Source organism: Syzygium oleosum, unplaced genomic scaffold, assembly GCF_021117445.2.
Source record: "Syzygium oleosum isolate NSW1041296 unplaced genomic scaffold, Sole_v2.1 Sole_v2.05, whole genome shotgun sequence".
In the NCBI taxonomy this organism is placed as follows: domain Eukaryota; kingdom Viridiplantae; phylum Streptophyta; class Magnoliopsida; order Myrtales; family Myrtaceae; genus Syzygium; species Syzygium oleosum.
In genome coordinates, this window is record NW_026607489.1 from 11,620,160 (window position 1) to 11,632,553 (window position 12,394).

The following is a 12,394-nucleotide window of genomic DNA, read 5'->3' on the forward strand; positions in this document are numbered from 1 at the left end:
CTCTGCCTTCTTCCTTTTACCAGTTTAGCGCAAATTCACGGAAGTTGCTCAGTTGCTACTTTGCTCCTATAGTCGGCTCGCGTAATCTAAATCCAAATCAAGACAGTTTTCGAACCGCGAAATGGATTTTTCTGACGAGTAACGACATGTGACAAAGTAAACCATTTATTTTGCATTTTTTTTTACAAGTTTCGGACTGAAACTCAATTTCTTTCTCTTAGTAACATGTCATTACCCATTATATCTTTTCCACAAATACTCTTTAAGACTTTCGATTAGGATAAATTCATTGAATTTTTTGACTGATTATATATATCGCAACTCAACACTCATGAAAGCGTTTTGATCTTCATTTTCGAAGAATTTTAGCTCACGAAACTTATGCAATCAAATCTTATTGCAATCGGGCATGAAACTTTTTCTCTTTTTTTTTTTTTTGGGGGTGCTGCCTCCCTCGCTCGTCACATCTCATTTAATGTTACATCAGAATTACAAAGGCTTACGCGACGGTAAGCCATCGTACAAAGGATCTGGATGCCAAAAATCGAAAATGAGTTTTGCAACTTTTGAACATCTTCCAAAAAGTCGACGTGGCTACCAGGCAACAACGACAGGTCGTTTCTCGCGGAAAACGACCAATCGAAGAAGAACGGCGGGCAGGAGCCCGTGGGACCGCGAAATTTGGAAGTTTACCGCCATGATCTCTCGCGAAAAGCAACCTCCCGCTTCAACTCGGTTTCGTGGGGGTCTCCCACCAAGATTTTGCTGATTTTCTATTCGCAAAGCTTCGATTTTTTTCTCAATTAAAGGAAGAATGTCTTCTTCAAGGAAAAGGGCTCGAGCAATCTCTTCCGTTGCTGCGTTTGCGTTCTTTCTCCTCATCATTCTTCAGGTCCCTCTTTTCAGGTAATGTTCCGCCGTTTATCTCCCCCCACTTGAGCTTCTCTTTTCCCGTTCCTTTTGTACCCTTTTCGGCTGACATGATATGGTGAACGTTTGATCAAGAAATTAAGAATCTTTTTATATGGAAAGATTGGTGCCATGATGATGTCGTTTTCTTGCTCCGCTGTGATTGGGTCTGCATTTGGTGATCTGGGTTTGATTCCTAGCGCAAATGGGTCATTCGTTTTCGGTCTTTGACAAGGACAAGAGAACAAATGCATCAACGATTTGTTCACCCTCGTACTGTAGGAAAAATGTCCGGTTCTTGATGATGACAGAAGCGATGTTGTGTTTTCTTTGGGAAGGTGACTGACGTGTTCGATTAAAAGCAAACACTACATTTCCACGAAGATAAATATGTGATCTTGATAGTTTGCTTCTTCCAGTTTCTTATGCCCTGCTTTTAATGCGTTTTAATGTTTCCATCTAGAATATGGCTGTGAGAGAGGGAAAATGGAGGAACGTGAATGGTTCCTAACCTGGCGCTGGCTAGAAGTGAATCCCTTGATTGATCGATTGTTGATGTCGTTATAGTTTTCCGGGCGGTCGATTTTTAGAGTGCTGATGGGCAATTACCTATGCGGTAATTGCCACCAATCAAAGTATCATTTAGTAGTTTCATTTTATATAAACACTTTGAGAAGATTATAAAACCAGAAATGGTTGGACTATTGAAAGGATAAGGAATGAAGAAAAGATCCAAACACGTTATTCTATTAAGAAAACCAGCACATACAAGACGGTGGGTTCGAGTTGATGACAGGTGGATGTGATTATGGGTCTGGTTTGTTTTCTCCGATATGTGGCTTAGAGGAAGTTACTGTATGTTTTCAGTGTTCTGCATCTGCAGATTCAACTATGTCGTTTTTCTTCTGGCTCTGCAGGGTTCCATGTAGGATTGGAATGTGCACAACACCAATGCAGGTTACATCCTCTCAGTTGTTTGCGAGCGAACTCTTCCCTCAGTCTGTAGTTAAAGCTCTTCTCTATCCGGGAGCTGTTGCCAATGCTTTTGTGATGAGCAAGACCATACCAAGCTATGATGACTTGCTAGACACTTACAATTTCGCCAATTCGAAGGCGGTTTCATCAGCTATAGATCTTCGACGCATTGAGGTCTTCACCGTTTCTCTAACAATGGCATTTTTAATTTACTAGTTGGGGTATTCTGTGTTATTTGGAGTTTTTCTTCATCTGCTGAAGGTTAAGACTAGAGAGCAGCAAACTCGGAATGATCTGGAAGCTCCTCATGTGTCATCTAATCACACATTGACTTTTGTATCCTTTGCACCATTCTTGTCTTATGTAGGATTCACGATCTTTATTTTCATTTTTGTTTTTTGCTTTAGTTGAACTCTGGCAAGCATGGCCAGGTATTGAATAAATCCTCTCTGGAGCCTCTAGTTATAGGTTCAACACTTTCTATCACAGAAAAGTTGCATTGCCATGCTTTTCTGTAATGCAGAGTCTACACAACTTTTTGAGTTTCAAGCTGAGCGCATTTTGCAAGTTGAAAAGGCCATTTGATTCTTTGTCATGGCGAGCTTCTTTATAATTTCTCCTTCTCACTCTGGCTTATACACCAGGTACTCGCGGGGAGCTACTTAATGGTGGCAGGAGCTCTTCTTAGTCTCATGAAGCCAGTGAAGATGAGCTTTTTCGGTGCGCTTCTAGTCATTTGGGGCCTGGCTAGGGAAGTCATGCTTGCAAAGACTGCTTACTCCAATCCAACAAAATCCATTTGTATGTACCCGGCGTTGTTCTTTGCAGCAGTTTCTGCCTACGCCTCAATGCGGAAGGATGTGAGAAAGATAGTACGTATGTGCAGAACTAGGGAGGTCGATATGCATAGACTGAAACATGAGAAAGCAAAACACAAATAAAAGATAGTTATATCCATCTGTATATGACATCTAGTACGATTCTTTGCAAAATACTAGAATTAGAAGGATTAACTGAGAAATCATATTTTTCGCTGGGCGAACCAGCCTTGTGTAAAGCAACTCTAGAAAAAAATATGACATGATTAGGAGCTGCATTAGAGCATTTCATCAAGTCGTTGCCCAATGATTTTGATCATTTGATTTTTTTTAGTTTCCAACTTCTACCGCTGGTTTTGTGATACTGAACACCTTCCACTTTCATGCTATGCTATTAGGAACTGCAATTATAGTCTATCAAGCTTCGTGCTCCACTCCCGTTCATTCTGGTTGACTAGATTAACGTCAACCATACAGATTTTTAAGGCCAACTCCATTAGAGTGCATCCCCTGTCCATGAGTAAAAATTAGAGAGAGATGCCGGAAAAAATATCGGCACCTAATTACTCTTCCCACCCTCAATACATGATCATGTGACAATGGTTGCGGTACGAATGTTGTGATCTCACATTGTAATGTTCTGTGATAAGCTGCCCCAAGTAGTAGAAACTTTCATTTGAGGTGCTAAAAAAATCCGTGTGATGATGGTTAGAAATAAGATGTCTCTTAATGATCTTCCAAGGATGTAATTGTGGACAATAGCTGATGAACGGTTTAATTACCATATCTTTCCCCACCAAATAAGAGCATGAAGGAGTAAAAAAGGACAGGATAAATGCGCAATTGCTCCATTATCGCAGAGCAGTGGTCATATACTGAAGATACAATCACGGACTCAGTCAAGTAGAAAGGGGTTTTTGACCAAAAAAAAGGTACAAATGGGCCAAATGAAAAGGTCACATCTGATTTGGGTGAAGTCAATAAGAGATTCAATCAGTTGGCACGGATAATTTGGAATTGTGAAACAAATTCTAGAAAAACCATCTACTGCAACATCTTTATTTCGGGCGAAATAGGAAGAATGGTTATGAGAGCATCCTCGTATCCAACCGGATCTGTAAGATGAACACCACGAATAATGAGATAAATGAAACTCACCAGAAATGGGCGAGGGAAGAAGAAAAACAGCAAGTTTAGAAGTAAGATACCTCCATCCTCCAGAAGGATCTTGATGACCTCCCCAGATACATCAGCCTGTGGTTAAAAAGAGATTCACCATCTGAGACCGCAAACTGAACTTTTATTGCAATAAAATGCGCTAACGCATGTGAAATGGAACAGAAAAGAACATAAGAGCAGTAGAAAAATCCTCTTGACCTTGATTGGCATCTCTCCACCGAGTTGATCGATGTAACAGACTACTTGTCCCTCCTTCACCATTTGCCTCTGCAAGATAAAAGTGAGATTTTAGTTTAGAAGATAGATATACACTAAGCGTAAGTTGTTGTGTATGAGAAGTTTATTTCCATTTTGGTAGTCTCGGTAACACCATCCAGTTCAGCAGAGCTCAATCTCTAAACAAGTAACAAGCCGGTCGGACTTGTTTTCCAAGTCATTGATCCGAAATAGTAAGTCCATGGCTAAGTATAAAGGTTTCAATGGAGCTCTGTTAGCTTTACAATGGTAGGCCTGGCTACCGAGTCGCTTGGTCGTCTTTGGCGGTATTGGAGTTTGCAGAAGATGGGTTACTCACTCTCTGAACCAACTACTATAAGAAAATTAGCTTATGTGTCAAACTTCTTTCCTTTAATTTGCTAAACCCTTTTCGATAACTTAGATGTTCAGAACTTAGACATGAAAAAATAATGACAAGAATTCACGATGCAATTCGGAACTATAGACGGGCCTTATAACCTTGTCTTTTTACCTCTTTACATGCAGGCGGAGCACGCGTCCCTTTTATAGTACGAGATCTTTTAAAAAACCCCACCTGGTTCAGATAAAACTTTGATAAGTAAGCTCAGAGAGAGAGAGAGAGAGAGAGAGAGAGAGAGAGAGAGAGAGAGAGAGAGAGAGAGAGAGAGAGAGAGAGAGAGAGATTATTACTTTCAAACGTGGACTTACCTTAGGAGACTGAAGTACAACCAAGCCTTCATTAGCGGCTTTCTTTAGCGTTATCTGCCATCTACTTACGGAGAATATCGATTTGGTGATAGCTAAAGAAGTTTCTGGGAGTAAAGCACTTGCAACAGGTTCCTCAGCTGTTGCATCGGCTTTAGCAGGAGCATGCAACTGGGGAGATGGAGGTAAGGTGGTAGTTTTTCTGGTCGGATTCCTCAGCAAATATAGCTGAAAACCTTCGAGCTAAATGCAGAGAGGAATAAAACAAAGAGAACTTTAATTGGATCTGAGTATCTTTAAAGACTCCTACAAGTTGGCTGGAGCCCAAATTGTGAAATCCTCTTAGTTTACATGAATTTGTGAACCCAACCCAGGTCTTCTTACCTTCATTTCAAATTCTTTAACTGAACTTGCCTCGCATATGCCAGTTATCAGAGATCCAACCTGCAGATAAATCTCAACTGACTTAGCAAGGTAACTACTTGTAAAGTTTCCTGTAGAAGGGTACTCTTATTTCCAAAATTCAGAAGTTGAGAAACTTGTCCCTGCATTAAGCGTGCCTATAAATCAGAGCAAGATACTTTGTTTAGAGTCATCATCATAAGCATAATCTGCAGCCTCCTATCAAAATTTTAAACTGCTAATTATACAGATGCTTAGATCTCATCATACTTTGCCTCAGAAGTTAACTAGATTATCAAGTAGAGCAAAGATGGAGAGACAGGAAAATCTGGAGAGCAAAGTCTAACACATAAGACGTACGTATGTTGGAACTTGACCAGAGTTTCATGGAGTCTTTTTATCGTTTAGGGTTAGGATTGGTAGAAGTAGATTCTCCGTTAGTGTCATATTCAGGCAAATCATATTATGAACATATATTCAAGGCAGAACAAATATGAAATAAAGCATTATTTCTTCTCTTTCATTTTGAGTATGCTTGTCTGTATTATGCCACAATCCACTTGTGCCTTTCTAATTAAGGAGCTTGGGTAGAAGAAAAGCTGTATATAGTCTTAATGAAGCATAAGAGGAAAACAGGAGATAAATGAGTTGTGCACCAGCAAGAAGGAACTCAACCTCAGATAGATCTGGTGCGTGTCTCCTTGGGAAACCAGACGTTTTGGAACCGTCTACATGTACAAAGTAGCAATCAACGTCAACAGTAATCGACTATAGGCCAGCCCACAGCAAAATTAGTCTTCAAATAAGACAACTTTATTTAGTTTCTTTCTTTGACTATGTTCTGATGATTTTCAAATCGTAAGTGCACAAAGGTTCATTAAGTGAAACTCTGGTAGATTAGGATTTTTTGAAAAGTAAAAGGCAAAGGATAGACATCAGTGATGAGTACTTACATTGGCTTCCAGAAGATGAAGTACTGTATATTCTCCATTGGTCATCTGTCCTGGAAGTTATCCTTAAACCTGCATGATTCTGTGATTTGTGCACTGTCCAAGTTATCCTCAAATGGGATTCATGTGCTTCTCCAACTCTTGCTCTATTGAAGTTGAGATTTGATATCTTAACTCTTGAAGTTCCTAGGGTACCTGAAAGAAGTAATGCCAGAACATACGACTATCATCTCAAAAAATGAATCATGTGCGTTAATTAGATCAGAATCAGATTGTATAATTTGATGCCAATATCGACTGCATTTGTTGGACATAGGTCATGGATGCTAATATGCCGGGCGCTGTTCAGGTGTTCTATATCACAGGAGAACACTAAGAGCACCCTTCAATGGTATGGAATTGCTCAAATTCATACTCATCAAGAGCTATGCCGATACCTTATGCAAAAAGCGATTCATGTAAGCCCTCCCAACTTGTGATAACCTAAAATAGTGCCAGAGCGCCGGTATTCAAGAAGTGTGACCCAGAAAGTCCAAAACCACTGCCTGATTTCATTGACGATGGAGTCTCCTGTATGGTCCTGGTTACCGTTTCCACTAAACAATGGAAGCAATAATCATTCTATTATAACCACAATAATTCACTAGGGGATTAAATCATGCTCGTGGGTCACACGGCTGCAGTGAGACATCGAAGGTGATATGTAACGGATGAAGGGTGTTGCGGATGTGAATCTCCATCGAAAACCCAAAACTTAATAAAAAAACTTCCATTTGATGGATTCTGAATGGCATATAATAACAGAGGAGCGACATAATTACTAGTGCCACCATTTCTGTTGCATATCAATCAAATAAGACAGAGGGCAACCATCCTTTATGAATGAAAATCACATGGGCAAGGCAAGATGAAAGATTGATGCTCGACCAGACAGAAAGAAGTAAGACAGAGACAGAGACATCACCAGAAGCCATTCACCGTGCTTTGACCTCTGAGGCAGCCAGATGAGTTTTGATGATGTTGATGTACAAATTTAACTCTGAAACTCCAAAACCAAAGCCAAAGAGAGACAAAATCTCTTGTGAAAATGGCAAATTAAGTCCCATGGAAGTGGCATCATAAACGCATAAACTAAAAATTTCTCAGGGAAGACGAGAGAATATGATTTGCAGATCGTTCGCTTATACTGTCTCCAGCTTGCAGAGCCAAACTAATAACGACTGCTGCAATTGTCCAAACGAATTGCCTTGCTTTCTTCCCACTGAAGTAAAAAAGAGAGACGGAATTCTGCAATTTGTCTCCAGTGCAAGATGTACTATCAAGACTGTAAGAGCGAATCGTCTTATGCTGACCCCAAGGTAGATTACACTTTGGGATGTGGATATGTCTCTTTGGTACCATGTTTGAGTTTAGTTTGGTATGTGCTCTTTGGCTTCTACAGAAAAAATTTCAAATCGTAATCATTAGTTGCACCTTCAATTTGTTTTACTGGGTTTGAACAAGTTATTTCATTCCAAAATTCGGACCTTTCTCATTTTCTTATTTGAACCAAAAACAGGAAACAAGCAACTTAAAAGTCCAAACAAAATACTAGATGATAAAACATGCCGCAAATCTTTTCACAATATTTTCCGGGTCGAGATGATCTTTCCTATGATTGTCAGTCAAATTCTTGTTGGGGTATATTAAGACATTTGCAGTGCAAAAAAATGACACAAAGTACACAACTTTTGATTGGGTGCCAAACGTTGGTATCCATTCCATGAGGAGAGCCGGACGACAAAAAATTTATTATGAATTTAGAGAAAACAAGGTTTACATTCACTAAGAGTTTCCAAACCTTAGATTACACCCAAAGCGGACCTACAAATGTTATCTCTCAATCCCTCATAGAGAACTCAAGAAACACACCAAGAGAAAACACTAACACTCTTCTTGCTTGCTCTCGTGTGGACAAGTGGAATCCCCTTTTTATATGTTCTAATGTGACTTGCCGACTCAAACCTATGGGATGTACTTTGATAATTTTTTTGCTTGTTCCGATATCAACTCACGAGTCTCATTCGAGTTTGGAATTTCAATTGGTACAAATTTTTTATGGACTCGAACTCGAGACGTAATTTAACATAACTTACTTATCGTATGCTGATGGTACCTGGCCCATGAGCATAAAATTTTCAACTGATGAAAGGAGATGATCAATCTTTCAACTAATTTCCCCACACCTGGTCAAAAGTAGAAGAAAAATGTCCTATCCAATCGTCACTGTTGAAGATTAATCTCATAGACGAATTGCAGCATATGCATCATCATATATATTCAACATTATTGTTATATCCTCGCTTTGGCTGTCAGGGATTGATCATGCTACATACGATATATTATACAATAGTACAGATTTACAGTCGATAGCACAGCTGTTGATTTAGATTGGGTACTCCGTCCGATGATAATAACACCAATCTAGACTCGACAAGGAACCCAAAAAAACCATCTTCTTCTCTTATGCAGCATTCAGACACCGACAAAATATGACACCAGCTCAACAATGGCGACAAAGTGATCTTACTGGGGACGGTAGTTCTTATGATGAAGTGAAATTGATATGAAAAAATCACCCCACTTTATAAGTTTCTTAATTGTACTACCCTTTTTGGCCAAATAAATCATTCTACTTAAAAACTTACATGATTTTGTTTTTTTTGCCAGGAGGCACTTATTGACTTAACAAAACGAAATCTGATGCGAGTAAATACTCGGTTCGTCGTATATAATTGTACGCGCTAAACATTTCTAGTAAGATGGCCGGTGTTGATTGGCTAATCTTCTAGGATTTAAACAGGAATGATTTTCAAAATGATAATAGTATGCGTCAGGTGGTATCAAAGCCTATGGCGACTGGCGGTGGTCTTCGTGACGATGCTCAGGAGACTGGAGCCCCAACCCTTGGGGACGCCGCGCTGCAACGTTTGGAGTAGCGTTTAATGGAACGCTTGGATCAACGATTCGATCAAAGTCTTCGTTGTTTCGAAGAATGATTTGACGAGTTAATAGAACGATTCGAAGGTCTCGGCGTTGATGTGAACCGGAATCGGCGGAACGACAGAAGGCCGGGTGCAGAACTTGCTCGCGGTGATCCTGTTGATAGGTCTATTCCTGTCCGCAGGCAGAATAACCCTCTGTTTTCAGAGAGTTCGGAAGAAGAAGAAAACGATTATTTTGATGCGGAACGTGCTGATTATGGCGGCATACGTCGTCATGGAGGATTTCAAAGAGGATATGATCGGAGAGATGGAAGACGACGTTACGACGATCGTGAAGGTAACGACTTTAAATTGAAAGTCGATATTCCTTATTTTAATGGAAGTCTGGGCATAGAAGAATTTCTGGATTGGATTGCTGATATAGATAGATTTTTCGATTATATGGAGATCCCTGGTGAGAAAAGGGTGCGATTAGTAGCCTGTAGATTAAAAGGGGGTGCATCTGTATAGTGGGATAGGTTGCAGAATAAGAGGGAGCGAGAAGGGAAAGATAAAGTTCGAACTTGGACTAGAATGAGGAGGCTGTTGAAGCAGGAATTCCTTCCATCCGATTATGAACAGATTATGTTCCAACAGTACCAACATTGCCAGCAGGGCAATCGGACTGTGCATGAGTATACGGCCGAATTTATGAGATTGGCAGAGCGAAATAATTTATCAGAGACGGAGGGACAGCATGGTTTGAAACCCTTCATTCGAGATAAAATTGGGGTGCAGTTTCTACGAAATTTAACTGAAGCGAAGAATATGGCGATGAAGGCAGAATTGATGTAGCAAGATAGGGGAAGAAGAGGCTACGAAAATTATCGAGGTAGCAGTTCGAGCAGTTCGGTAGAAAAGAGCAATTTCAATAATCGCTTTAACGCAGGGCGAAATCAAGTAGATGAAGCGAAGGTCCTGACGCAGCGTTCAGCGAGTAATTCAAGCAAAACCTTGCTTAGAGAAAGAAATCTCGAAATTCAATATTGATGATAATGTTCTCAATGTCAAAACAAACCCTTAAACAAGCTTATATACCTATAACATAACCCTACTAAAATTGGAAAGCGTAAAACATCAAAATTAGGAAACCGCCTTTTTAAATTAACTCATAAAAAAAATCCGATGTCGTCGACCGGGTCCGCCGGTTCTAGTCGCATCACCGTTTCGCCTTCTGTTTGGACTTCGGCCTGTCCAATCGGTCCAGAAACGCACCACTAATATATTCCACATCACAATCGATATAGTAAAAAAACATATAGTTAGTATTTTTGATTAAAATGGGCAGGAGTTTATTCTAAACTTATGTTTTGCTTCTTCTTTCGTTTATCTAGAAGACGATACTATCCCCCTTCAAATCAAGGGAGATAATAACAGAGCAATAGACGAGAACAAAATGACAAGAGAAATAGGGAAAATTGTCCAAAAAGTCCTAAATCTATTACACTTTTGCTAATTCAGTCCTGAACTTTTGAATTTTGTTAATTGAGTCACAAACTTTTTCACATTTTGCCAATTGAGTTCATATATCCAATTTTAGTCGGAAATTGTTAACGTGAATGTCGGCTGTCCTACATGACATAGCCAACGTTAGCATGGATAATTTTTAATAATATTTTAATATTTTTTTTCGAATTTTTTAATTAATTAATTATATTTTCTTTTTCTTTTTTACCTTCCTTCTTCCTTCGCCAGTTGTCGGGCTTGGGTGATGGTCAATGATCGGCCAAAGGAGGTCACACCCCACCAAATGCTGGAGAGGGCAACCCTCGTTGGTGGTAGCCTTTGGCCAGTTGCTGGCCATCGCCCAAGCTCGGTAACCAGCAAAGGAAGAAGGGAGGGAAAAGGAAAAAAAATAAGAAAAAAATAAGAAAAATATTAAAATATTATTAAAAATTATCTACGTCAGTGTCGGACGTGCCATGTAGGACGGCCAACATTCACGTCAGTGATTTCGGAAAAAAATTGGCCGGATGGACTTAATTGGCAGAACATGAAATTGTCTAGGACTAAATTAGTACGTTTAAAATGTTTATGATTGGATTAGCAAAATTGAAATAGGTTTAGAATTTTCTGGACAATTTTCCCTTTTCAAAAAAGTATATTCCAAAACATTCATTTTTCGCGAAACAAACGGAGATTTAAGTGAAGGAAAAGGTCACGGTTGTCCATGCAACAGAAGGGACAATTTTGCTTCTCCTAAAGAGAGAGCTTGGTAACATCGATGAAATAAAGCCACTGGTCGTTTGGGATGATGCATTCTCGACAAAAAAGGAGGAGCATGCACGAGTAACTATCGACTTTGTTGCATGCTAGCAACAAAGATGAAGACAGTGGACTAAAGATATAATGACAAGTGACAAGTAACAGCCCCAACAACACATGATGTAACACAAAGCTTAACTCGAAAAGAAGACACGAATCTTTCTTTAAAGGCTTCTCCATGGGGAGTCTCTGGCCTTAAAAAGAGAACCCCTTTCCTTTTGTTTATCGAGCGAGCCTTAAAGAGGCACTTTCTGTGTTGATAGTGGCATTTTACTAAGCACAACAATTCTCAGGGTCTAAAGAAAAAGACATTTGGTCAATGAAGAGGATCCTATGTAGACGCCCCTCCCCGACATATTGTTCCCTTTTCACTTTCTGTGACTTGCGGTACGTATAAGATGCAATTGGCTTATTCTTTTTTGGGGTGTGAAAATGGCCTACTGATGATCTAAAACATGGTTTTCTGCGTTGCTGTAATTCCTCTGATGAAATCTGCGCAAGAAAATCATTGCACAAGCTGATACGAACTTACGTCGATTTGATTTGCATTTTACGACCCGTTGATGGTCTTTGTGTGATGAGGAATCAATACATGAGTGTTATACGCGTACTAAATCGACTATGGACCATTGAAAATGACAGGTCTGTTAGGGGATGTTAGAAGTTATCTAAATATCTCTAACATGTCTCGTGTAGATCTTACTTAAATCCTCCCAAATTTAATGGTCCAGTTTCATTTCAGTAGATGTACTAAGTCCACCGATTAATGATTTCACGTTTGCGATTCACTGTCTTTCATCTCTCAAGTCTCTAAGAGTGCTGAGTATCGCATGAGGGACGGGTGTAACGCAAGTTTGGATATAAGATATCGCTCTTCCTAATTTGGTTCTCAAACACATATGAGAGAGAGAGAGAGAGAGAGAGAGAGAGA

The 12,394-nt window shown here is 39.7% G+C and overlaps 2 protein-coding genes across 2 annotated transcripts; one reads left to right on the forward strand and one right to left on the reverse strand.

Moving 5' to 3' along the window:
* The first annotated feature begins 713 nt into the window (after window positions 1-713).
* LOC115678290 (uncharacterized) lies at window positions 714-2,997 on the forward strand. The gene is made up of 3 exons (XM_030601634.2): window positions 714-906; window positions 1,827-2,058; window positions 2,529-2,997. Exons 1-3 carry the CDS (start codon window positions 815-817, stop codon window positions 2,823-2,825), a joined length of 621 nt encoding a protein of 206 aa, XP_030457494.1. The 5' UTR covers window positions 714-814; the 3' UTR covers window positions 2,826-2,997.
* Window positions 2,998-3,528: 531 nt separating this feature from the next.
* Window positions 3,529-7,468, reverse strand: LOC115678456 (uncharacterized). The gene is made up of 9 exons (XM_030601862.2): window positions 7,140-7,468; window positions 6,179-6,370; window positions 5,901-5,953; window positions 5,208-5,267; window positions 4,827-5,066; window positions 4,630-4,692; window positions 4,080-4,148; window positions 3,911-3,956; window positions 3,529-3,817 (listed from the first exon to the last, which is right to left on the reverse strand). The coding sequence occupies exons 1-9, from the start codon at window positions 7,147-7,149 to the stop codon at window positions 3,747-3,749; spliced, it is 804 nt and encodes a 267-aa protein (XP_030457722.1). The 5' UTR covers window positions 7,150-7,468; the 3' UTR covers window positions 3,529-3,746.
* Window positions 7,469-12,394: the final 4,926 nt, after the last annotated feature.